The sequence below is a fragment of the Malus sylvestris genome, chromosome 2 (genome assembly GCF_916048215.2).
Source record: "Malus sylvestris chromosome 2, drMalSylv7.2, whole genome shotgun sequence".
Lineage (NCBI taxonomy): Eukaryota > Viridiplantae > Streptophyta > Magnoliopsida > Rosales > Rosaceae > Malus > Malus sylvestris.
Window position 1 is genome coordinate 11,168,560 of NC_062261.1, and position 27,718 is coordinate 11,196,277.

Genomic DNA, 27,718 nt, shown 5'->3' on the forward strand with positions numbered 1-27,718 from the left:
TATTATTATTATTATTATGACCAATAAATGGGCGAAGAATTAAGAAAAGCGACTGGAAAGTGGAAACCTCTTTTTGTCAAAGACGTAATTCAAGTCAAAAGCGCTTCGTGTTAAAGAGGTTTTTCAATATGATTGAAAATGGAATGATATATTACATGTCATTATACAAATAGTTGGGTATTTATGTTAAAAAGTTAATAATTTAAAAAATAAAATTTCTCACCCCTTATAGAGAAACACGTGATGTACCACTTCTGTCCGATCACAATGAAAATTTTCTCCTGGGGATCTCATAGTCCACTCATGCATGTTACATGTCAAGCCACAGGAAGAGATAAATTGTGGTACCCAGCATGTAATTTGGGTTTTTAATCAAGATGATGCCATCATAAAACGCCAAGTATAAAGGAGAGATTTTTGAATAAGGCTTCAGCTGTAGTGAAATATGATTATGTACCTAATTTAAGTTTACCCAACATAAACTATGATTATGTACCTAATTTAAGTTTACCCAACATAAACTAAGGTTAGTAGGGTTGGGACCAAAATGGAATGTGACCTCGACTTATGAAATAAGCACATCTGTCATAAAATTAATTAGCAACGGATGGAAAAATTCAAAGAAGATGACATCACCCAAAGACAATGGTCAAGTCATTGCGTTTCAATACACACCCAGCGATTTTTACGAGGGGCCGGTTCAACAAAGTTTGACAACTTTTTTTTTTCTTGAGTTTAGAGTTTAGGGTTTACGGTTTATGAATTGTAAGTAAATATATAGAACACTCCATACATGAAAACCAATAACCACACTGAAGTTGATACAATGGAACTACCCAAAGCTCAATGGAGTATACCAAATAAAAAGTTAGCTAGATTAATACACTTGCATTAAGTTTGGTGAAATGCACTTTTGAGGTGCAATTTAGATCACAGTTTGTGGGATCAAGATCTTTTTCAGATCTCACACTTCAGCATGCGACCAAGCAATTCGGATCATTCAATTTAAATCTTACGGTTTTCATTAGCTGATTTCATTGGTCCACATTACAAACAATCTTTCCCAACGCTCAAATATCTCCCTCTCTCTTGAAAGCTCCAGGTTCCTCAATCTCCAATCTCTGGAGTCACACTCCAGAGATAATCTCAATCTCAATTTGTAACCACATATGGCTTGAAAAATTGGCAATTATTTTAGATTAAATAATTTTACGAAATGCTTCATTTTTCAGTTCCATATTATTAAGAGGTACAGATGGATTCCAACAACCAAACAACTCAAAGCCACAACTACTTGCCCTACTACTCTTCCGACTTCCGCTTACAAATAACTGCCAAAGTTCAACTAACACCATCACTTTCACTTCCCACTTACACCACACACTAACCTCCTCTAATAAAAGTCATAAGCAAAAAGACAGAGAGACTTACATGAAATGAGAACGTTAAAAAGGTAGTGTCTTAAACAAGGTTTTAAAAGACACTAGGCGCTAGTCGGGCGGCGGGTTGAGCACCTAGACAGCTAAGCGGGGGCTTAGGCGGACTAAGCGGATTTAAGTAAATTTATTATATTTCGTGTAAATAAGTGTCTGTTTATACTTAAAATATATATAAATTACAACAAAAATGACATATATATTATGAAGTATTGGAACATAATAAAAATATGGGGAACAAACATATAATGTGTGTTTATATAAGTATTCAACAAGTCTCTTACAATTTATTGAAAAAATTAATATGAATGAAATTTATCTATTTTCTGTTTATGTGAGTTGCAACCTACGGGTGCCTAGGTAGGTTTGGGCGGGCTAGGCGGTAGGTTTAGGCGCCATTTTTTAATTTTCAAACACCTAGGCATTAATCGGGACAGTGACCAACCGCCTAGATGCTAGGCGGGGATTTTTAGAACAATTGTCTTAAATGTATCATGCATAGCTGCGTGTTTTGGTTTTACCACATGATGTCTTGTAATTAATTTGAGACATTGCAACCATGACGTCAGAGACCAATAGACAAGTAGTAGAACGCATGACAGAATCTAAAGCCAGTGAAAATGAAGGACAAGCCTTTAATACTTAATAAAACAAGCAAGATATAAATTAGACATTTAATATGAAAATATGTATTGAACTAAGAATTTCCGAGTAGAAGGAGATTTACGCTACATCATGAGCATTAAAAGGTTTTAATAGTCATTTACAAATTCTCCAGAATTCCTCGCAATCTAATTAGTTTTTCTAGTTCTTATTTTTAATATTTTGCAATGCATTTCTTACTAATTTAGCTTAAATCTCGTGCAACGGAGTTATCCCTAGTCCTAAAGGGGATACGAAGCCAAGCAACAAAACAAAGACAATCTACGAATAAACGATCACTAAACCGAAATGGGGAGTTGAATAAGCATTGTTCAAAGACGAAAAAATTGCCATCACATTGACTAAAGTGGAAATGCTCCTCCACAGTCGAGCTTGATTTCATCCTCTCACCCATTTGTATAAAAAGAAAATGCTACTCAATGCCAACTCTCTTCGTCTTTGTCCTTCTACCTTGTTATGAAGATGCAAACCAATCCTCTGTAATGCTTGTTTAAAAACAGATATCCAAATATTGTTTCTATAGAAATTGTCAAACAATATATCAATTACTTTCCTTTGTCACTAACGATAAAAACACACATACGACATACGAGAATTGGCGCAAAAGAATCCTATTTTTCAATTTGTAGTGTATTTTATATTTTTTGTTAGTCAAAAAGCTCTTCAGAAGTTTAGCTGTAAAATGTGAAAAAGAAATAAATGAGACGAATGTGGTTTTTGCGTGTGTCGCCATTGAAGATACTCGACAAAGAAATCCACTTTCAATAAGACAAAACTTTGGCTCCTTCCTTTGAGAAGAAAAAGAATATTTATTGGGACTTGGATCCTCTCCTGAGCCCAAGGAGAGGATCCTCCTGATCAAAGGTCTTAGACCGTTACATGAAAATTTAACAGCTATAATTATTATAACTTTAAAGGAACCCCATTGTTTGTAGCCGTTGGCTTTTCATCCAACGGCCCAAGTCCTTTGGTCAGGAGGATCCTTTCTTTGGGCTCAGGAGAAGATCCAAGTCCTATTTCTTGCTCCCCCTGCCATTGATTGTCCCAAAAATACCAACAGGATCCTCTCCGGATCCTTTTGGTGAGGATCTTGAAGATTTGTAAATCATGTTCATTCAACGTACATCGTGCGGTCAGTTTTTATCAAATATTGTTTATGTTTGTTTTTAAATAAAAATATTTAAAATGATTTCTGACCGCATGATGTACGATGAACGGACACAATTCACGGATCTCTGAAATCCTCATAAAGAAAATCCGAACTCCCAAAAATAAAATCCAACATTTGAAATTGTATAACAAATAGATTAAATCGAAACCTCAACTTAAGACGGTGAGCAAAAGTGCACTCCAGAAATAGGTTCTCCTATCTTCCAACAAATAACAATCGGACAAGCATGGAAAAATTAATTTGTTTTTCTGTAGTTTAGATGATGACTTGTTTTATAAAAAAAATGATCAACTAGTGGCTTGACCACGACAGTCCAATTTCCCGACGGCCAGAAAAACTTGCAGAGGCATTTCAGCCTTCCCTAGCCACCATTATGTGATTCACCAGCGCAAGAAATCAAACCCAGGATGTGTCGTGTACAATACAAGTCTAGAATTCATTCTCAACCATTGGACCACCCCGTGATGGTTTTAGATGATTACTTCTTGATACAATGTTAAATGGTATTTACAAGAATAAAAAATCCACTATACTACCAGTATCCCCTGGTAACAAGTGGAGGAGCGAAGATAAATGCGGACCAAAAAGAAAATAGAGTAGCCCATAAACAAACTAAGGGCCAACGTGTCATAACCAAACAAATTCAATGACCAAAAATTAACAAGATGAGGAGGTAAAAATAGTTGTATAAATAACGTTCGAAAATTAATGTAGTGTAGCATCTGGGTGGATTCGAACCGCCAACCTCCCAAAGCCCAACTAAGGGCTTTAAGAAAATGCACCAACATCCAGCTCATTTAATCCACTCAGTGAACAGAGATAGACCTAATGAACAATAATTGGCTAAAAGCATCTCCACCCTTAAAAAATGCGGTGGCACAAAATCTAAAAAATACGTTGGCACAAACAATCTCTACCCCTACAAAATGTGCAGGCACCCAACCCATTTAAAATATTATTAATTTTTTTATAAAATAATAAAAAAATAGTTTTAATTTCGAATAGGATTTTTAACTAATCTTGTCACGCCATGTGTCATTATCCGAAAGTACTATTTTGTGGATAGATGTCTGATAACATTTTCAACCAATCTCGATGCGCCACATGTCACTATCTGTTTACAATAATTTAGCCAAAATTTCGATCAGATTTTCAAACAATCTTATCACGCCACATGTCATTATCCAAACATACTATTTTTTGGACAAATTTTCGATAAGATTTTCAACCAATCCCAATGCGCCACATGTCACTATCTATTTACAATAGTTTAGCCAAGATTTCAATCAGATTTTCAACCAATCACGTAGTGCCACATGGCATTGTCTAGAACATCATCCTTTCTTTTTTTGTCCATATAAACCCTACATCCATCATCATTCATACACCAAACTCAATCCTTTATTTTTAGCTCAGAATCATTCTTCATCGTTTTTAAATCTTGAGTTCTTACAAGGTCTTTTTCAAGGAAAATGTATGAAATTGATGAGCACCAGAAAAAATTGTTGGCACAACCGGAAGAATTGTTCAATGTGGAGGAAGGTGGAGATGAGGCTTTCGTAATGAAAGAGGATGAGGATGATGAAGATAGAAGGCATAGGACCTCACATTCCCGTCGTGTCCTGGAAGCTGTGGATCAGATAGCCAAACCTAGACGTGCCGCAAACCTTGATAGAAAGAGGGAAAAAGAAGGTAAAGATCTCTTAGAATATTATTTTATCCCCTACACTGTATTCCCTGATCATATTTTTATACGTCGTTTTAGAATGCAACGAAGTTTGTTCGACAAAATCATGAGTGCTATTTGCAACCATGACCCATACTTTGTGCAAAAAAAAGATGTTTTTCATGTTCTAAGTCTTATTCCTGAACAAAAAATCACGGCTTCCTTACATATGCTTATATATATAGCATATGTAGATCAAGTGGTTGAGATAGTGAAGATGGGAAAAACAACTGTTCTTGAGCCCCTGATGCGATTTTGCTCCGCAATCGAAGCCCTGTACACCAATGAGTACCTTCGAAAACCCACATTTCTTGCAACTCCATCTCATTACCCATAAGCGAGTCATGAGTAATTTAAACCCAGCATTGACACAACGTAACATCTTCGATAAGCTTCCACGTAGCCATTTTTTCCACAAAAAAGTAAATTGAAATTTTAAAAATATTGAAATGTGGTGTAAGGTGGAAGATGATGGTTAGGAATTTAATTTTTTTTTTTTACTTTTCTGTATCTTTAAACAATTTTTATTAATTTAAATTAAATTAATTAATTTGGACAGTTGGATTTGAAAAAGACTCAAATCCAACAGCCCAAATGTTGACACGTGGCCAACGGTACTAATTCTGACCATTGTGCCCTGGATTGAACGACTCAGAAATCGCCACATCACTAGCCGTTGGATATGATTTTCAAATTTTTTTTACCATTGAAAATCCACCGATCTAGAAAACTAACCATTGGACCTAGAACGAGCCAAATGGTGTCTACCTCGCCTCCTCTGCCACGACTACAACGGTAGACCCCATAGCCTTTTTTTTGTCGGGAACGCACGCCTACGCACGCGTGCTTCCACTCGCCAAACGAAAAAAAAAAATTCAGTGTGCTGTGACATCATGCTGACGCTAGCTTTACGTCACAGAGGCTAGCTAATTGCTCAGCACATTTTGGCCCAGCCTACGGCCTGGGTTTGGCTGGATGCCAACCTATTAGGATGGGGTGGAGGACTTTCGGGGAGTGCCAGTCCATTATTTGTGCTTTGAGCCAACCTACCCCTTGGGATGAACTTGCTCTTACATATCTTCATTTCAAACAAGTCAAGAAATTCAATTAAGACTCGAGCATACTTTGTTATTAGGTGAAAAAAATTGAAGCAACTATGTGCAGCCATTGTTTAAACCACATTTCAATAATATTAAAGCATACTTTGATCTGACTCATTTGATCTTTTTGTCATAGTAAAAAAAATTGCAGCAGAAGCCACAAAATTTGTTTTTCAACTGGCATACGACATAGAAATTCTGAAGAGGTAAAAACCCAGCACTAGTGTTCGAAAAGAAAAGGACCACAATAAAAATAACGATTGATTTAAAATTATGGTTCTTTAAAAAAAATAGTTTATTAATTATAACATTAAACGTGTTTAAAAAAATTAAAAAAAAAAAAAAAAAAAACCTGTTGCCAATGACAAAATTAAAATGGAAATGTAAGATCACATTAAAATCTTATTATTTTTAGTCATTCAAAAAATTTCGCAGCAATTTATATAATAGTTAATCAAACACTCAACAATTTTACTTGATAACTGTTTATTCTCATAGTACGACAGTACAATAAAAACCATTTTTTTTTCAAAGCATAACAATACCAAACCCACCCATAAATAATACAACTTATATAATACAAGTAAGAGTTGCATGTCTAATTCACAAAAATCTTTAACAATATCCCTTTCTATCTATCGTGTGGTGTGGCTATCTTGTGATCTGAATATGCTGAAAAATCTCCCAAAAAAGAGCAGGTTCACAAATTTAACATACCAAAATTCTTTGCTCGCCTAAAAATTTAACATTAATAATATAATTTTGACTAAAAAATTATCATACCAAAATCCTTTATCTTGGCATAAAATGTTTAAATCAAGTAATCTTCACAGTAAGTTGTAAAAGACAAAGGGAAGCTAAACTCATTTCATTATTCACCTCAAGATCCCCAAGTAGAGATTGCAGACGGGATTTCATCATTTCCACAACCAAGCATGCATGTATTCGAGATTGTAATTGAACGGAAACATACAGGCTTCCGGCTTCATAGATAAGAGAGAACTCAGTGGCCCGCCAATCCAACTTCTTGAACCATCTCCAACCGAAAGAGAACCAGAGAGCTCTCTTTGACCCAATAACCCTCTAAGAAATTTTATTTTAATGAACAGTATCAGATCATATTTTATATAATCTCCAAATAAAATTTTGAATATAGGAAGACATAAAAATGAAATTTTGAACATAGGAAGACATAAAAATGAGATCAGATATTATAGAATGATGAAAAATATTTGAGAAATGATTAAATTTTTTTTTTTAAAAAACAAAAGTGAGCTGGACAAAAAATATTCTTCCCAAAAAAAATACGAGTTAAGCCAAAAGAGTTGATTGGGCTAAAATAACCATCCCGAAAAGAGAAACAAGGAATTGGCTCATCGTACTAACCGATTGATTGAAAATGGTCAACAAGCCCAATGAGCCAGCCTCCCTGTTTTTTTTAAGAAAAACAAATAAAAACAACTTGAAAACTTTGAGTTTTAATGATAAGAACAAAATAAAAGGTAAAATAAATAATACCAGGATTGACTTTTTAGTGTAAAAATATGATTTTTCGTTAAAATGAACAGTACCGAATGCTTTTCGTTAAAGTTCTCTTTTTTTTTTTACAAAGAATTTTTTTGCCCAATCCACATTTGTTTTTTGGAGGACTTTTTTTAATTTCTAATTTTTTTCCTACATCATTTCTCATAATTTTTTTACCATTCCATACTATTTTATTTCAATTCTTCACATTAAATTGAATAGCCTTTTGAGCCCCTCAGTTAGAGAGGGTATGAAATATAACATAGCATTTTTTTTATCAAAATAATAATTTTTTTGAGAGGTATAGGGGTAAAATGAACTCTCTCACCTTGAAGATGACCTTAATGCCATCTAACGAGTATACAATTTCCAAATCTTAAAGCAGTAGCAGCCACAGGCAACAAAATTACTTAGGATCCAAACAGCATCCTATCCAAGAATACATCATAACATCGATCGCAATCAATACCCTCCCGCAATTAGTATACAAAATAAAACTTCAGCTTCAACTCACACAGCAACACGTAATGAAAATTTCCGCTCATACACCGGAGTGTCGTAACAAAAGCACGAGGCGATATTGGAAAAGATTGCAAGCATGAACAGTTTCATAAATATGAATCACAATAACAACGTAGGTTATATTACAACGAGTGCTCAAGCCTTACAAAATTAAAATTTATTTAACAACATTCTAGGTTAATTTGAACATTAAGCCAGACATGGTAAAAATCCATATCCGTTAAGGTTTTAGATCGTCCGAGTGTAACATATTAATTGGTAACAATTGTAACTACTGTCTTATAACTTGCTACTACTTTGAAAATCAGTTTAGCGGTTTGAAGGAACACTGCAATTTAATAATACTAGGAAGGCCATATTTATAAACTAAATTTACAAATTAAATCATCTATCAATAATATAAAAAAAAAACATGTTAATCAGTATTAAGTAATACTCCAATCATTTTTCATGTTTTATTTTACACAATATAATATCTCTAACAACCTAGTTATATTTAGGATACCCAGTTATATTTGGTTTCATCCGTTTTTAAAACAAGATTAGATGTTGGACTTAATGCTAGAAAGATTAAATTTACAAACTATATAATGTTAAAATAGAGATTTTTAACGAAAAATATCCCGGTATTGTTTACTTTAATAAAAACCATATTTTTACACAAAAATTAATTCAGATACTATTTACTTTACTCTTTAGTTTGTCATTTTTGTTAAAACTCAAAGTTTTCAAGTCATTTTCATTAATTTTCCTTAAAATAAAAATAAATAGTAACAGAATTAACTTTTTAATGTAAAAATATGATTTTTCATTAAAATGCAATACCAATAGCTTTTCGTTAAAATTTCTTTTATTTTATTATCATCTTTAAAATTCAAAGTTTTCAATATCATTTTATTAATTTTCCTTAAAATAGACACATTTATCAACAATTAAGAAATAATCCACTCAACTTCTTTATCATTTAATTTACACAATTTAATCTCCTAGCATTACTCTAAAAATATGATTAATCCCCTAAATTAAGTTGAAGTGGTTTGAGCACGAGGCAAATTAATTGTACACAATAAAAATGGGTTTGCTGTGTAACCGGAGATGTGATAGTAACATGATTAGATAGATTCATATCAATTGAAATAGGCGTAGTCAGATAGTACCTTTGGCGGTGAGATATGCCGTCGTCGTTGCTGTGCTGAATCCGAATTCAAATGCATATGTGAGCAGTAGAGCAAAAACAAACACAACACAACAGAGAAAGGAGGGCACACCACACACCGGAGGGGAGACCCTGGGCCAAAAAAGACCCATGCTGTCTCCCCTCCAAACCACAAACGATGTTATTTTTTTTATTGAGATTTTTTTGACCTGCCATGCAAGCGCACCTGCCATGGCAAAGGCCGGATGACAAAGATCGGTCCAGGACTCAGCTCTTCCACCGAGCCTTTCGTCCCGACATCTCATACATCCGATGCGTACCCAATTAACCCCATAAACACCCATCTCTTCAGATTCCCAGTCATCAAATTACAATTGTAGCATTCACATAGCCATCGATTCGGTGTAGAGCACCTTCAGCCTTCATAAGACTCGGATCTGCTGCTGAAACGCCATCGAATCAAGCTCGGAAACATCAAGGATTCAAACCCGCATAGATTGTGCAAGAGCTCCGTAGCTATATCTGATCGAAAACAAAACAACAAAGCAATCAGAATCTGTAGCAAGCAGAAGCACTAGAGCATAAACAAATAAGAAAATCGAATCGAAAGCATACGAACCTGTGAAATCCGAATCGAAGAACACAGGCGAAAGCCGGTTAAACCGGCTGAAGTGCAAAAGCATATCAAATCATCATCCCAATCTCAAACGACCATCAACGCGAAGATCTCGATGCGATCTACGCGAATCCGCAAGAATTAGACAGAGAGAACGATCCATGCAGAGCAGATCTGCAGAAGAAATCAGGAGGCGAAGCATAGAGTTGTTAAGAGAAGGAAGACTGGTAGCGTTGAAACTTTGAACGGTTCAGAGTCAGGCACCCTAACGTACTTTTATAGTGGGATAAGAGATGCGATGGACGGATGGGATTTGACTCCTCTTCTTTGAGATGGACGGTTCATATGGGGCGTTGTGGTTAGTGATTCATGAGCTGGACGTTACCATCCAACACACGTGGGAACAGGTGGGACCATGGATTTCCTTTTTGTTTGGGAATCCGATACCCCGTAAAAAGGTTATTATAGCTGTTTTTTTTTTTTTTACAATAATTAGGTTGTACCTCCACAATTTCTTTATTAATTGGTTCTACAATCTTATCAATTATTTGACCGGAATAAGAATATATTGGGCCATTGGCACTTATCCCTTGGGAATTTATTGGGCCATTGGCACTTTATCTCTGACTGAAGGTCAAATTCAAGAATTCAGTATTGTTAACTTTTGATAATTTTTTTTACTTAAAAGTGAGAAATTTTAAGTTTGATTTGTTCGAATATCGTAGCTGGTAAATTCAATACGAAATTGGACTATCCATTATGTAACTTTGCCAAACTCCACCTCCTCTTATTGTCAAATATCAATGTAGTAAAAAAATTAATTAAAAACCTATAATTATCACCATCAACTTTATTATTTGATAAACCATTGTATTTTGTTATTTTTTTAATAATTTTGAAATTAATTTTGTACGATCTTATCTTATTTGATTGTTTACGTACATTTTGATGTAAAAAATTCATTTCATGCAGAGAGGATCTGCATGAGAAGAAGAGCCGCGTAGAATTGCAAGGAGAGAGAGCCTGCGAGCGAGCTTTGAGGGTACACTTTGAGGCCCAATTTTTTTTTCCAATTCTTGTTCAGTTGAAATTTACCTATTTATTTGACGGTTAAAAATAAAATTGGAAAGACAAGAATTAGTTAAGCTTTGTAAGACAAGACATTAACGCATGTCTAACGAGTGGCTATATAGCTCACTTTTTAGTGAATTCATAATCCGTCGTATTTAGCTCCTATTTTTTATTACAAGACTCAAGTCCATTTTAATTAATCACAACGTATCCTAATCAATCTATCAAACATACCCGATGCCCAAACACCCTATTAAATTAAACGTTAAATTAATCACCGACTAAATTTAAACGTAAAAACTCAACATCTTTCCACGATTGTAATACAAGACCACTTGCTAGAATAACATTAAAAAATAATTTGTACAAATACCACTTTTGCTAGAATAACATTAAAAAACAATTTGTTTTGAATGTAAAGACTCAGCCTTTTCTCCACCACTGTAATACAAAACCACTTGCTAGAATAACATTAAAAACAATTTTGCTGTAAAATATAATTTTGCATTAAAAAAAACAACAGAACAGACAGCAAAAAGGTAAACAGAATGCATACCCAAAAATCAACAGACTACATCAAATCATGTAACGAAAAATTCATAGCAAATCTGGATGGATTCGAACCACCAACCTCTCAAAAGCCCAGTCAAGGACCTTGAGCGCTCTTCCATTTTTGAGCTTACAGATCTTCATTTCAAGCAACGAGCAGGAGACAAAACTTCTGATATTTCCAGCTTAATTCTTTTCAATAAGAAATTTACAGTAAAAGCAACTACTTGTCCACTTACGTTAAGTACATATGGTAGATCAATTTAAATGGGGGGTATTCTACCCAAATAAAGAAATCTAAGTTAGGCCCCGCAATAAGCCAACAATAATTTAGTTGAATTAAAAAATAAAATAAAATAAAATAAAAACCATAAACATAAACAAAAACAAAAAAAACGACCAAAAAAAAAAACCCCTAGGCATGTTGAGATTATCCATGATTTGAATGCCAAATTACCAATTGACCGGTAGACTATCGAACCCTCAACCAGGCATTAAATTCTATAATAATTAACTTGGTCGAACAGTGAACCAGGCTTTGAATTCCAAAGTAACCAACTCGGAGTCAATTTAAGGCAAGCATCATTTAACCACAGTGAAAAAATACTGAACCTTTGCATAACGTGTGTTCAAATCTCGTCGGTGACTAATCTAAAATTTAATTTAACAAAATCTTTTGTTTGGTCAAAAATAAAATAAAATTAAGATCCCCCAAAATGTTAGGGCTTCCGTTTTCTAGTATGATTTAGAGATCCAAAAATTAACTTCTCCGTAGGCATAAAAAATACAAGTGTTCTAAGCAGAGCAACTATTCCCTCCGAAATTAACTTCTCCAAGGGCATAAAAAAATGGACTTGGATCCTCTCCTAAGCAGGAGATCGAGATCCTCGGGATTAAACAACATGAGCCGTTGGATTTTAATTCAACGGCTATAATTATTATAACTTTTAGAGAACCCCTGTTTGTAGCCGTTAGATCAAAATCCAACGATCCATGTTGTTTGATCCCGAGGATTCTGATCTCCTGCTCAGGAGAAGATCCAAATCCTAAAAAAATCAAGTGTTCTAAGCAGAGCATCTATTCCCCAGCCGAAGAACAAATTCAGCTGTTTCATTTTTACAATTAACTTAACAGTAACACATACCCTTCCAGCAAATTTTTAGCTTTAGTTAAACCCCTTGCATCATATAAAGGAAGAAATCATGAACAAAACACCTTCGGTAAGTAATTGTAAATAGAAACTACAGAATACAAACATAGAACGACTACACGGAAGCTGTTTGAAAAATAACCAAAATCATGTACTACAAAAACGACACCGGTTTAACAGTAATTCCTCCGCAATTCAATACAACAAACAAAACTAGGGCAAAATATTCAATCTAAACTCTTTTAACAAATGAATAGAATAAATAAATGATAATGCGGACACCCATGAATGATCAATTGCAATGACTTAAATCACAAAACGTAAATTAACCGAAAACATTACTTGCCAATACTTAAAAGCTTTAGAGACGGAGTAATGCGAAGCTCAACTCGTTTCATTGGTCACCTCGAATCCTCAGAAAAGAGATTGTCGCGAAAAGAACTTCTGGACCTATCCCACAACCAAGCAGCTTGAATTTGAGCCGAAATTTAGTTTAACTTGTAATTGTGATGAGAGGCTTCGTCCTGGCCATTCAGGCTCGCCGAGAAGTAATCTGCCGGCATCAAACCTCCCTAGAATCATCTAATTGGAATACAAGACATGGCTTACAGCAATGGAATCCAAAACCAACATAATTACATAAAAAGATCCATCAACTAACAGATCTCACAATATCTAATAACATCCGTTATCAACAAATATTAATGCAAAGGCCAACAATTTAAATGATAATCTCATCCTCAGCTCATAGAATTTGTACTACAATAACATTAATAACGAGGCAATAATCAGTGCAGAAGAGACTTTGGTATCATAAGGATGACTTGTAAAAGTAAGCAGGAACGAATCGGAGGTTTCGGGAATTGTTTAGTAGGATGACAACGTTTGTGCATAAGTGAACAGATATTACCAACTATATCAAACAGAGTTTTGATTCGTGGTTGGATCTTTCGGTTGGAGCTTTAAAATTGTGATCAAGTATTGCAATTTATATTTTACAATCAACAGATAAAATAAATTTGCTCCCTTTAAAGTCGATTGAAAACAATTTGGAGTAATTTGAGATTGATTGAACAACTCCACAGATTGTAAGCATCGTCCACTAGCATCATCAATCAATTACCAGGTTCCAATAAACATAATTTATATTGTGTTCACAAAATTAGATAAAACCCATATTGATTTGAGACAATTTGAGCAAGAAACTAATTAATTGTGCAAGTGATTATATGTTCCCTGTGTGAGTGGCAGGCTTTATTTAGTATTATTAGATTGATGAAATCAGTTGAAATAGATTAATACCTTTGGCGACGAGATATCGATGCGGCCGCAGTTGTCCAGAATCCATGTCCGACTGTTTGCAGTTGGGGGCGAGCGAAAATAAGAGACAAAACAATAAGAAAGGACAGAGGACGCACACCACACACCGGAGGGGAGACCCTGGGCAAAAATAAACCCCATGCTGTCTCCCCTCTGAACCAAAAATCGTTATTTTTTTATTGAGATATTTTTTTGACCTGCCATGCAAGCGCACCTGCCATGGCAAAGGCCGGATGACAAAGATCGGTCCAGCACTCGGCCCTTCCACCGAGCCTTTCGTCCCGATATCTTATACATCCATGCGAAATCAACCCATAACCCCAACCCAAATCCCACGATATAAAAGCTTCAGTCTCATGAAATTACAACCATGAACCATGACCCTTTGGTTAAGATTAAACATGCTTCGGCCACCACGAGATCGAATTGGATCAGCTGCTGAAACGCCGCCGGATACTTGTAATCTCCTCCGATTTGGTTAGAGCTCCGTCTGCGAAATCTGTTTGGACGCCAAAACACACATCAATCAAAATCTATACGGAGCAGAAACACTAAAGCTAAAATTCGTTGCAAATTAATAAAATTTAAACAAAAAAGCAAAAACAATAACGATTTGATACAAAAGTTCATATCCAGATTAGTAAAACGAATCGAAAACATATACGAACCTGTAAATTCGAATCGAAGAGCGACGAACACAGAAGCTCGGGCTGGTAAAACCAGCTGAATTCAAAAGCAGCTCAAACCATCACCTCACAATCTCAAACCACCATCAACACGTAGATCTCGATACAATCGACGCGAATCCGATGGTGATCGACATAGAAAACATTCCATCGAGCGCAAATCTGGAGAAGAACTCCGGAGGCGCATGAAGTTGTGAGAGGCGAGAGAGAATATTTGGTGGCGTGAGCCTTGAATGGTTGATAAGCAGGCACCCTAACGTACTTATAAGAGGATAAAAATTGGATAGACGGCTGCGATTTCTTAATTATCATCGTGATCGACGGCTGGTGTTGATCATGTGGTTCGGTAGATTTGGCGGTGGCGTAACCATACACGTACCCTGATGAGCTGGAGACAGAGAAAGCACACCCCATTTTATTGACCATATCAAACACGACATGTAGTTTATTTGGCCGCCTCGATAGGTTGTTTGGTGGGAATCGGATTCAATTTTTATGCAAATATCTATTTTGTCGAGATAGAATTCACGACCATATCTGGATTCTATCTTTATTAGAAAGATAATACACATAAATAAACCATAAAAATAACATTTTTATTTTATTACTATAATTTTGGTTGGTTCTAGATTATTCGATATATATGGGCTAATGGTTTCTTCATTATTGGGCCTTAAGAATATACAGATATTTTGATATAAGTACGCATTATTTTTTAATTTTCTAAATCAAACATCTATGTCTTTTAGTAATTTAATTAAACTTTTTTTTGTCATAATATTGGTGCTATATGCACATTATATTGTAACAAATTTCATATAATCTAGCCTTTTGATTACACTCTTCTTCGTTAGAGATAATTGTAAAAATAAAAAAAAGTTGGTTAGATTCAATTTATTTTCACAATAATGCTTCAATTTAGCAATAATTATCTACGATTTAAGATATTTTCTTTTCAAAATAGTTTAAATATTTTTAATCCCCAAAAATCAAACATACCGAAATAAGTTTTTCTTTTTGTACATTAAGAGAAAATAGGATTGAGAATAATACAAACATACCAATATACAAAATAAAACATACCAAAATAAAAATAATGTACCAATATTAATAATATGTATCAAATCAAACATACCAAAATTGCAAATAAACATATCAATTAATGATTTTTGTAAATTCAAACGTACCCTCATATAATATATACGTAATGTATCGTACCTAATAATAATTCGTCAACAACTATACTTAAAAAACAACCAAAAATATATATAATTTCACAAAAAATTGAAAAAATTACACGGAACTTTTTATGTTGATCACCAACTATTTGAAAAAGAAAAAACCATTTGAAAAAATAAATAATATTAAATGTTTGCATAACAAAAAAAAATTGTGATCGAAAAAACATATTTGGAAGAAGAAAAAATATAGTTTAATTACTAATATCTCCACTAAATAAGAAAAAATGCATCATACATATAAAATGATAAATTCAAAAATTATTTTAATTTTAAATAATAGAGGTAACTATTAGTCAAAGCACTTTAATCAAATTTTAAAAAGACACAGATGTTTAATCCAAATTATAAAGAAAAACTGTAGGGGATTCTAATTTTCCCAATAATACATTGGGCCATTGGTTTTTTGTCAAAGGATATAATTGTATTAATAATCAAATACGAATGGAAACATTTGCATCTTCAGCTAGAACATTAAACAAAAATTGAGGTCCTAATTCATCCCAACCATAGCTTCCACCATGCTTAAGAACGTACGCCGCCACCATATGGGTTGCATGATTGCAGTGTCGAGGGGTAAAGATAAACTTCACCTATTGGAATGACTGCATAATATTCCAAATACCAACTAAATAAACCTCCATCAACACATCAGCTTGAATCTCCTTATTTAACATTTGAACCAATCCTTTCGAATCAGACTCCACCTCCAGGTCGAATTCAAGAATTCAACTTTGTATTTTTAACTTTCGGTGTGATGATATTTCGTTTTACTTGAAAGTGAAAGGTCTTAAGTTCGATTCGTTCGAATATCGTGGATGGTGAATTCAATACCAAATTGGACTACCCATTATGTAATTTGCCAAACTCCACCTCCTATTATTGTCAAAATATCAATGTAGTAAAAAAAAAATATTAAAACCTATCATTATCACCATCAACCTTATTATTTGACAAACTATTGTATTTTGTTTTTTTTTTTAATAATTTTGAAATTAATTTTGTACAATCTATCTTATTTTTATGTTTACATACATTTTGATGTAAATAATTCATTTCATGCAAAGAGGATCTGCATGAGAAGAAGAGCCGTATAGAATTGTAAAGAGAGAGAGCCTGCGAGTGAGCTTTGAGGGTACACTTCGAGGCCCAACTTTTTTTTTCCAATCCTTGTTCAGTTGAAATTTACCTATTTATTTGGCTGTTAAAAATAGAATTGAATAGACAAGAATTAGTTAAGCTTTGTAAGACAAGACATTAATGCATGTCTAACGAGCGGCTATATAACTCACGTTTTTGTGAATTTATAATCCAACATATTTAGCTCATATTTTTTTTTTACAACTCAAGTCCATTTTAATTAATCACAACCTATCCTAACTAATCCACCAAACATACCCAATGCCCACACACCCTATTAAATTAAATGTTAGACTAGTCACCGATGAAATTTAAATATAAAGACTTAGCATCTTTCCAACACTATAATACAAGACCACTTGCTAAAATAACATTAAAAAACAATTTGTACAAGACCACTTGCTAGAATAACATTAAAAAACAATTTGTTTTGAATGTAAAGACTCAAAATCTTTCAACCACTGTAATACAAGACCACTTGCTAGAACAACATTAAAAAACAATTTGTTGTAAATGGTGAGACGGATACCAATTTATTTTTCCAATTTGCTGTAAAATATAATTTTGCATTAAAAAAAGGGTAAATTACATAGTAACCCATCAGATTTGAGGTCTATTACAACCCCATACAACATCTTTAAAACATTTCACTTTCATACTTCACGTACTATTTTATTACAATCTCATACAATCTCTTTAAACATTTCACTTTCATACCTTATGTATTATTTTATTTCAACATAATACCTCTGTTAGATTTTTCATCCATTAATCCGTTAAATCCTGACGTGGCTATCACATTTGTGCTGATGTGGCTGCCATGTGGCAATTTTTTTTTTATATACATTAAAAATATTATAATATTAACCCTATTAAAAAAAAAAGAAACTCAAACCCAGAAATCCTTCCCCGCAACACCACATCCCATCTCTTCCTTCCCGTCCCTCCATCCCCTCCACCCGAGCACCCCTCAGCTCGGGTCCCACCTTGACCTCTCTCTCTCTCTCCCTCCCTCTCTCTCCTCTGTAAAATGTGGAATGGTTTTTGAGGTCTAGTGCCTCGCCTCCCTCCCTCCTCCTGGACCCTTCCAACCTCGACCTCTCCTGCCTCGCCTCCCTCAACCTCCTGCCATGTATATTATAATATTATAATATTTTTAATGTATAAAAAATTATTATTTTTACCACATGGCAGCCACAGCAGCACAAATGGGCTGTCATGTCAACATTTAACAGATTAATAGATGAAAAATCTAACCGAGGTATTATGTTGAAATAAAATAATACATGGAGGTATGAAAGTGAAATATTTTAAAAAGATTGTATGAGATTGTAATAAATTTCAAACCTAAGGTGTTACCATATAATTTACCCAAAAATCACCAAACAACATCAAATCATATAACGAAAAATTCATAGCAAATCTGGATGGATTCGAACCACCAACCTCTCAAAAGCCCAGTCAAGGACCTTGAGCGCTCTACCATTTTTGAGCTTACAGATCTTCATTTCAAGCAACGAGCAGGAGGCAGAAATTGATCAACAAAGTTTAACTTCTGATTTTTCCAGCTTAATTCTTTTCAGTAAGAGATTTACAGTACAAGTAACTACTTGTCGACTTACGTTATGTACATATGGTACATCTATTTAAATGGGGGTAGTAGTCTACCCAAATAAAGAAATCTAAGTTAAGCCCCGCAATAAGGCAACAATAATGTTGAGCCTTTGCACAATGATGTTAGTTCAAATCCCAATGTAATCAACTTGGAGTCAATTTAAGGCAATTTAAGGCATGATGAAAAAATGTTGAGCCTTTACATAATGATGTTAGTTCAAATCCCGTCGGTAACTAACTTAAAATTTAATCTAACAAAATCTATTATTTGACCAAAATAAAATATAATTTTAAGGTCCCCCAAAAATTTAGGGCATCCCTTTTCTCGTATGATATAGAGATCCAAAAATTAACTTCTCCGAAGGCATAAAAAATACAAGTGTTCTAAGCAGAGCAACTATTCCCCCCAAAAATAACTTCTCCGAGGGCATAAAAAAAAAAGTGTTCCAAGCAGAGCAACTATTCCCCAGCCCAAAAACAAATTATGCTGTTTCAATTTTACAATTAACTAGCAGAAACACAAATGATTCCAGCAAATTTTTAGCTTTTAAAACTCATTTGAATTTGCTTTTAAAATGAAAGAAAGCGCTTTCAAAGAAAATGTTTTTTGAATCCAAAATCACTTTAAATGCTTTCCGGAACAAGCACATGTTGTGCTTCTTCCAAGAAGCATTTTAGATGTTTTGAAGAAGCATTTTAGATGTTTTGAAGAAGCATTTTAGATGTTTTTTCAGAATTTACTTGCATTTTTACTAAAAATGCTTTCAGAGAAAATATTTTTTTGTTCTAAAATCACTTAAAATGCTTTCCGGAACAAGCACATATTGTACTACTTCCAGGAAGCAATTTAAATGTTTTTTTTTTCAGAATTTACTTACATTTTTTACTAAGAATTGGTTCCAAAAACATTGTCACCACAAACGCTTTCAATCATTTTAAAAGCACATCCAAACAAGCTCTAAGTTAAAAACCTTGCATCATATAAAGTAAGACATCATGAACAAAACGCCACCTTCTGTAAGTATTAGTAAATAGAAACTACATAATACAAACATTGAACAACTACGCAGAGCTGTTTGAAAAATAACCAAAATCATAACCCCTAATTGTGAATCGGGGAATATCAACAGACCACAATTTGATCTATCATCCAAGTACTATAAAAACAACCCCAGTTTAACGATAATTCCTCCGCAATTCCATACAAACAACAAAACCAAGGGAATATATTCAATCTAAACTCTTTTAACAAATGAATAGAATAAATAAATGATAATGCCAACACCTATGAATGATCAATCGCAATGACTTGAATCACAAAACGTAAATTAACCGAAAACATTACTTGCCAATACTTAAAAGCTTCTTGTAAATTAACAGAAAACATTACTTGCCAATACTTAAAAGCTTTAGTTTCATTGGTCACCTCAAATCCTCAGAAAAGAGGTTGTCACGAAAAGAACTTCTGGACCTATCCCACAACCAAGCAGCTTGTATTTGAGCCGAAATTTAGTTTAACTTGTAATTGTGATGAGAGGCTTCGTTCTGGCCATTCGGGCTCGTCGAGCAGTAATCTTCCGGCATCAAATCTCCCTAAAATCATCTAATTGGAATACAATACATGGCTTACAGCTATGAAATCCAAAACCAACATAATTACATAAAAAGATCCATCAACTAACAGATCTCACAATATCTAATAACATCCGTTATAAACAAATATTAAGGCAAAGGCCAACAATTTAGATGATAATCTCATCCTCAGCTCATAGAATTTGTACTACCATAACATTAATAACGAGGCAATAAACAGTGCAGAAGAGACTTTGGTATCATAAGAATGACTTGTAAAAGTAAGCAGGAACGAATCGGAGGTTTCGAGAATTGTTTAGAAGGATGATATAAGTACGTTTGTGCATAAGTAGACAGAGAAATTACCAACTATATCAAACAAAGTTTTGATTCCAAATTATTTCTCTGTACTTTCTTATTCCAAACAAAGTTTTGATTCCAAATTATTCCAAATCGTTTGTGCATAAGTAGACAGAGAAATTACCAACTATATCAAACAAATTATTCCACGATACAATAAATTTGCTTACTTTGAAGTCAAAATGATTGAAAACAATTTGGAATAATTTGAGGTTGATTGAACAACTCCACAGATTGTAAGCATTGTCAACAAGCATTATCAATCAATTACCAAGTTCCAATTAACATATTTTATATTGTGCTTACAAAATTAGATAAAACTCATCATTGATTGAGACAATTTGAGCAAGAAACTAATTAATTGATTGTGCAAGTGATTATATGTTCCCTGTGTGAATGGCAGGCTTTATTTAGCATTATTAGATTGATGAAATAAATTGAAATAGATTTAGATAGATTAATACCTCTGGCGACGAGATATCGATGCGGCCGCAGTTGTCCAGAATCCATGTCCGACCGTTTGCGATTGGGGGCGGGCAAAAATAAGAGACAACAATAAGAAAGGACAGACAGCGCACACCACACACCGGAGGGGAGACCCTGGGCAAAAATAAACCCCATGCTGTCTCCCCTCCGAACCAAAAATCGTTATTTTTTTATTGAGATATTTTTTTTGACCTGCCATGCAAGCGCACCTGCCATGGCAAAGGCCGGATGACAAAGATCGGTCCAGCACTCGGCCCTTCCACCGAGCCTTTCGTCCCGATAACTTATACATCCATCTGAATTCAACCCATAACCCCAACCCAAATCCCACGATATAAAAGCTTCAGTCTCATGAAATTACAACCATGAACTATGACCCTTTGGTTAAGATTAAACATGCTTCAGCCACCACGAGATCGAATTGGATCAGCTGCTGAAACGCCGCCGGATACTTGTAATCTCTTCCGATTTGGTTAGAGCTCCGCCTACGAAATCTGTTTGGACGCCAAAACATACATCAATCAAAATCTATAGGGAGCAGAAACACTAAAAGCTAAAATTCATTGCAAATTAATAAAATTTAAACAAAAAAGCAAAAACGATAACGATTTGATACAAAAGTTCATATCCAGATTAGTAAAACGAATCGAAAACATATACGAACCTGTAAATTCGAATCGAAGAGCGACGAACACAGAAGCTCGAGCTGGTAAAACCGCCTGAATTCAAAAGCAGCTCAAACCATCACCTCACAATCTCAAACCAACATCAACGCGTAGATCTCGACACGATCGACGCGAATCCGATGGAAATCGACATAGAAAACAATCCATGGAGGGTAAATCTGGAGAAGAACTCGGGATGCGCATTGAGGTTGTGAGAGGAGAGGGAATAATTGGTAGCGTGAACCTTGAATGGTTGATAAGCAGGCACCCTAACGTATTTATAGGAGGATAAATTGGATAGACGGCTGGGATTGGTTAATTATCATCGTGATCGACGGCTGGTGTTGATCATGTGTTTCGGTATATTTGGCGGTGGCGTAACCATACACGTACTCTGATGCGCTGGAGACAGAAAGCACACCCCATTTTATTGACGGACAAGGTTGTCTGCCCTCTTGTTTTTGTGCCTTTTTGTTTTGTGTGGTCACGGTTAAATCACGTTAATATTTTATATTATTTTTTTTATAGAGATAATAAGACAAAAATGAATACTAATATAAAATGTTGACGTTGATTAACCTTAACCATACAAACATGAAGGCATGAGAGGGTATGGGAACAAAGAGGATTGTGCTTTTATTGACCATATCAAACACGACATGTAGTTTATTACGCCGCCTCGATAGGTTGTTTGGTGGGAATCGGATTCGATTTTTATGTGAATGTTTATTTTGTTGGGATAGAGTTCATAAACATATTGGATTCTATTTCTATTAAAAATATGATACAAATAGTTGTATAAATATCTATTTTGTTTTATTACTATAATTTTGGTTGGTTCTCTATTATTCGATATATCTGGGCTGATGGTTTCTTCATTGGGCCTTAAGAGTATTAGGAGATATGGCCCAAGCCCGAAATTATAGGTTTTTCTGTATTTGTAACTCGGTTTTATAAATGATTACTTACGTAAATATGACTAATATATTGTGTAACTTATGTACTTATCACCTGTTTCAGATGCCCTTTGTTAAAATGTTGGTTTTTTATGTGCCTGGTGATATTATTCTTTACTTGTAAGTGATACTTCTTAGGTTTGATTCCCATCAAAGGCAAATTCGAACAAAAATATTATAGCTATTTCATTTTGAGGTTTACCTCACTCCCACCCATCAACATAGATTGTAGGGGTGTGATATCCACACACCCTTTTTTACTTATCTCACACCTTTTTGGTTTTCGGCCGTCGGATCAGATGAATTAAAGAAGATCAACGGACAGAAATTAACAAGGGGTGTATGAGAAGTAAAAAGGAGTGTGTGGATAGCACACCCCTAGATTATATTGTATGTATTCAAAAAAGGTTGCTTGTCCCACTCAGTACTATTGTTTTGTGATATTTCTCTTCACTTTGAGAGATCATCTCGTGGATAGCGAATTCGATACCAAATTCGTTTATCCATTGTGTGGCTTAGCCGAACTTCCCATATCCTTAGTGTAAAAAAATATCGATGTATTTATAAAAAAATAAAAAATAAAGTTGCTTGTTCGTAATTTGTTTATACTTGTTTCCCTTGGGTGTTTTTAATATGTAGCAAGCTTTGATCGTGTTTTGTTCTTGAAGGAATTTTCACTTTCGGTTGGGTTTGTTACTTGGGCCATAAGAAACTCTATCTGGCTTCGGTCTCCTTCTGATTGATCGTTGAAGGGGCATTAACAACTCAATCCAATCCGTCTAAATTGATGGTTCTTCTGCTCTCATGGGCATTTGAGTTTACACCACTTTTGGCATTCAACTTTTTTAGGGTTTACACGTATCTTAAAAATGTGTGCTATTAGGTTTAACAAATCGAACCATGATGCAAAGTTCACAATTCAATCTATGCTGGGTCGGATGCAAGTTGCTTTAAACTTTAACGAACGTTAACATTAACACATACAAACTATGAAGATAATCCGAATGAAAAATCAAGCAAAGAATGATTACTTATTAGCATTAATACTTACATATAGCTAGGATTACCAAGAAGAATTATAGTTCAATCACTCAAATTGAGCGTCCATGCACTCTTGATTATCAACACATAACAAAAATAAAAACTTTGGATGCGGTCTTTATAAAAAATGAAAAGGAACTACATAAAAAGCCACGTATCCATGCAGTCGTTTTGTAGAGACATTAGGGCTATTGGCATTGGTTACTTAATTAGTTTGTAGATGCATTGGCCTGGGTCTGGCATCTCCCTTTCTCCTTCTCCTTGACTTCGCTTCCCTGCGTCTTGTCATAAGCAGGGTGATTCTCATGGATCAGCTGATCCTGTTCCGTCTTCGGAAAAGTCTGATTGTCCGAAAACACTCCTCCAAATCCTTCTTCATCGGACCTTGTCGCGTACCCTTCCCCAAATGATTGGGACATCACATCTCTATATATATAAGAACGTACATTAAGTGATTACATTTAGCTGCTAATCATAAACAAAACTTTCTTGAACTGTCTAGCATCATAAATTGCTTACATTGTACTACTGTCAATTTTTATAAGGGTCTTTATGAATCTAAACGTTGATTCTAATGAAAGTTTAAGAGTGATTAAACTTGACCGTTAATAGGATAATTTTTGTTTGAATGTACATCTCAAGCTATGGAAAATATATGATATATCAAACAATACGTTTACTAGAAAGTGCTTTTAGAATATAGTTAAAAACACTTTTAAAGCACAAAAAAACAAATATTCGTGATAATTTTTGGCAGAGAAAGTATTTGTGATTTTTTTTATTGGAAAGTTAGTGAGAAATATTTTGTCAAGAACCACTTGATTTCTTATTATGAGTCTCGTAGTATTGCTTATAAGTTATAACATCAATTTCAAAAAAAACGTTCACGAACAAAATTGTTCGAAAAAAACACATTCGAAAAAGAATCCATCCTCGAGCATGACAAGATAACATTACCTGCACACAAAAGCTAGAAAATTTTGAGTACCACAAGGCAATGAGCAACTAACCCAGTTTTCTGATCGGGACACTCTGCCTTGTTCATGTTGTGTTTACTGTTTGGATCGCTAGAAATAGTTGTGGCCTGCCTTAATACGACTCCGGAAGCAATCCGACCCGAGTTCGACGGTGCTCGGATTTGGGTTCTGAGTGATTTTACTGCATGAATCATCTTTTGCATTCTTACAAAATTTTTACAGCTTGCTATAAATACATGAAGAAAAACTTACGACGATGAACCAGTAAATACATGCGGGTAAAATTGTCAAGTCCCCAAGTGGCAAATATGTCCGGTTCTATGGGACGGAAGTTCAATTTCGCCCATCAAAACTAGAAATAAATGGATTGTAGCGAATAATGGTACACCGCACACTCCACTTTCTAATTACAATTTAAATGTAGGTTTTGTTTGTACCGCATTTAGCGGGTAATGTCTCGTCTAGCGAGTAATGTGGTTGCTTGTTAACGATGGTTTGATGTGGTCTCGCTTATTGGCAGTGTCATTACATGTGCCTAATTAGGTTCGTTGCGTATTTGTGATGAAGCTAAACTTGTGCACTTTTGCTAATACATAATCCTTGTGGTAGCCAAATTGGGAGGATTATCCTTATGCTTGTTTGTGCGAATTATATTTAGATCATTGAATTGGTCTAAAGAATGTATCTATGTGGGAACCCTTGTACTTGTTCTTATCTGTTAATGATATCACTATCGTTTTCTGTAAAAGAAATAAAGTATACAACATGATTAATATGTCTCGTGTTACCCTACACGTGTTGTACCATTTTACTTTCCTTAGAAAAATCTCCCATCGTGTTGTAACCGTTCACTTGATCGTGAACTAAATTAATATGTCTCGTGTTACACCACACTACACGTGTACCACTTTACTTTCCTTATGTAGTGAAAAATCTCTCATTGTGTTGCAACAATTGACTTGATTGTGAACTATCTCCAACCACGAGATGAGAAAACTATGACATTAATTATTTATTAACACAAAATATTTACATACACCTACAACAAGCTGAGTAATAAATTACACGGAGGACATATAGTTAACCACTCGAACCAGACTCTCACACGAGTCTGGCATTTGCTCTTCAAAAAACAAACGACACATGCAGATGCAGCGTGCTGTATTTTATCTATGCAGAGGGACTCGTCTTGTGTCGGGCTTTCTCCTTCTCCTTCACTTCACTTCCCGGCGACTTGTCGTTGGCCGGATGGTCGTCATGGATCAGCTGATCCTGCTCCGTTATAGCCCCGTATATCCCACCATATCCTTCGTCCTCGCACCTCGATGCATACCCGACCCCGAAAGACTCCAACAAAATGTCTCTGATAGTGTTCATATACAAACACCTTAGTCAACAGATTTAAACCACCAATTTTGACACTCAAAGTTTTAGCCACTGAGGAACGTACACCTCTCCTGATTTTGCACTTTTTTTTAATATTTTCAATCAGCAAACTCAATATTCTATTATTTTTACCAATTTTTCTGTACCACTTTGTTATATATATATATATATATATATATATATATATGTAAAATATACCAATCTATTTTATGTAAAATGTCCCTATTTTATTATTTTAGAAAGTGAATCCATTCACTTTTTCTTTTTTATATACGCATATTTTGAAATGAAATGTATCTTTTTTTTTAATTTAACACACACCACTATTTAAAAATAAAAATAAACATTTTACTTTTAAAAATTAAACATTCATATTCAGTATTAACCTGTGCATGATTTTAAGAATAATTTAATAATTTATGTTATTAAATTTCTTAATTAATACTGAAATTTGATATTTTAATCAAAGTATTCAAATTAATAAAGCTTTCGACCTAAAATTTTAATCAATCAAAGACGAGAACCAAAATTTCCACAACATAATCGGCATATTATTGATAGATTAGCCACGGTATCGACACAAAGTTCTATCTTTTCTAGTCATGAATTTGAAAAAAATACAAGTATATGTAAAAGAAAATATTCTAACCCAGTTTTCAGAGTAGGTTCCTCCTGCTGCTTATCCATGTTACTGTTCTTACTAGAAACGTGAACACTTGTAGCTTGCTTGAATCGGACTCGGGTAGCTTTCCGGCCAAAGTTTGACGGCAGCGGCGGCGTGAATATCAAACCTGGCGGTTGTGGTCTAATTAATCTGATCGCGGTGATCATCTTTTGCATCTTCAAATTTGCGCTGCTTTGCTATTTATACTCAGAGGTTGAAACTTGTGTTGTTTTATACACTCACGCAGTGTAAAAATCTGAAGTCACCAGATTTCTCCGACTCTTGTAGGAATATGTTACCAGAAGCCTTGTTCTCGCGTCATGGTACATGGTGATGTGGGGACACGTATCGAATTTTGGAGAGAAAGTGATTACGTAGCAATTCAAGTGCGCACGGCACTACATGCCATTTGAATCTTGACACGGTTTTTTGCTGGGAAAAGATAAGGGATACGGATGAGCAACGACATGGGCAGGTTTTATTGGTTGCCCCTGAGGGAAAGAAAGGTATAACCAGTGTATAAAATAATATTCTTTGATTGAAACCTTGTTAGTTTTTAGTTTTTGATTGAGGTCCCTAACATTAATGTAATAATGTAAGTTACTATATTTTTTAAATTAAAAATTAAAAATTGAAAATTGTAATTGTTTATATTAATGAGATTTTAAATAAAACCCATAATTAATGGGATTAAAAATAATAAAATATAAATTATACTCTATTATATTGTGTGTGTACATATATGTATGGGTACAGTAACCAAAATTAACAAAAAAGGTTATTGTACCAAAACATGGATACATTCTCAAATCAACGAAAAAGAATGTACCTATATAAGTTTAAACATGGATTAAAAAATTTGAATGGATTTTATATTAAAAAAAAGGGTACATTTTACACATAACAAATTGATATATTTGAGAATGGGT

The 27,718-nt window shown here is 34.4% G+C and overlaps 2 protein-coding genes and 3 long non-coding RNA genes across 7 annotated transcripts; 1 reads left to right on the forward strand and 4 right to left on the reverse strand.

Moving 5' to 3' along the window:
- Positions 1-442: 442 nt before the first annotated feature.
- Positions 443-10,630, reverse strand: LOC126611974 (uncharacterized). 2 transcript variants are annotated; one of them, XR_007618942.1, is made up of 4 exons: positions 9,918-10,256; positions 7,949-9,820; positions 497-7,179; positions 443-457 (listed from the first exon to the last, which is right to left on the reverse strand). It is a non-coding gene; the product is annotated as an uncharacterized LOC126611974 (long non-coding RNA). The 2 variants fall into 2 exon arrangements; XR_007618941.1 differs by lacking the exons at positions 443-457; positions 497-7,179 and having other exon boundaries at positions 7,931-9,820; positions 9,918-10,630.
- Positions 10,631-12,813: 2,183 nt separating this feature from the next.
- Positions 12,814-22,246, reverse strand: LOC126611966 (uncharacterized). Of its 2 annotated transcripts, XR_007618940.1 has the most exons (3): positions 21,849-22,246; positions 14,673-14,756; positions 12,814-14,503 (listed from the first exon to the last, which is right to left on the reverse strand). It is a non-coding gene; the product is annotated as an uncharacterized LOC126611966 (long non-coding RNA). The 2 variants fall into 2 exon arrangements; XR_007618939.1 differs by lacking the exon at positions 21,849-22,246 and having other exon boundaries at positions 14,673-15,186.
- On the forward strand, positions 19,375-21,323 carry LOC126611981 (uncharacterized). The gene is made up of 2 exons (XR_007618943.1): positions 19,375-20,050; positions 20,096-21,323. It is a non-coding gene; the product is annotated as an uncharacterized LOC126611981 (long non-coding RNA).
- A 1,480-nt stretch (positions 22,247-23,726) lies between the features above and the next one.
- Positions 23,727-24,966, reverse strand: LOC126584074 (uncharacterized). The gene is made up of 2 exons (XM_050248576.1): positions 24,773-24,966; positions 23,727-24,188 (listed from the first exon to the last, which is right to left on the reverse strand). The coding sequence occupies exons 1-2, from the start codon at positions 24,940-24,942 to the stop codon at positions 23,972-23,974; spliced, it is 387 nt and encodes a 128-aa protein (XP_050104533.1). The 5' UTR covers positions 24,943-24,966; the 3' UTR covers positions 23,727-23,971.
- A 761-nt stretch (positions 24,967-25,727) lies between these two features.
- On the reverse strand, positions 25,728-27,204 carry LOC126584090 (uncharacterized). Its single transcript, XM_050248577.1, has 2 exons — positions 26,775-27,204; positions 25,728-26,102 (listed from the first exon to the last, which is right to left on the reverse strand). Exons 1-2 carry the CDS (start codon positions 26,963-26,965, stop codon positions 25,910-25,912), a joined length of 384 nt encoding a protein of 127 aa, XP_050104534.1. The 5' UTR covers positions 26,966-27,204; the 3' UTR covers positions 25,728-25,909.
- Positions 27,205-27,718: the final 514 nt, after the last annotated feature.

Coding starts and splice junctions, on each gene's coding strand:
- LOC126584074 (XM_050248576.1), bottom strand. CDS start 24,942: ATGCAAAAGATGATTCATGCAGTAAAATCACTCAGAACCCAAATCCGA. Junction 24,189..24,772: donor TGTCCCGATCAGAAAACTGG/GTTAGTTGCTCA, acceptor TTATATATATAG/AGATGTGATGTCCCAATCAT.
- LOC126584090 (XM_050248577.1), bottom strand. CDS start 26,965: ATGCAAAAGATGATCACCGCGATCAGATTAATTAGACCACAACCGCCA. Junction 26,103..26,774: donor GAACCTACTCTGAAAACTGG/GTTAGAATATTT, acceptor GAACACTATCAG/AGACATTTTGTTGGAGTCTT.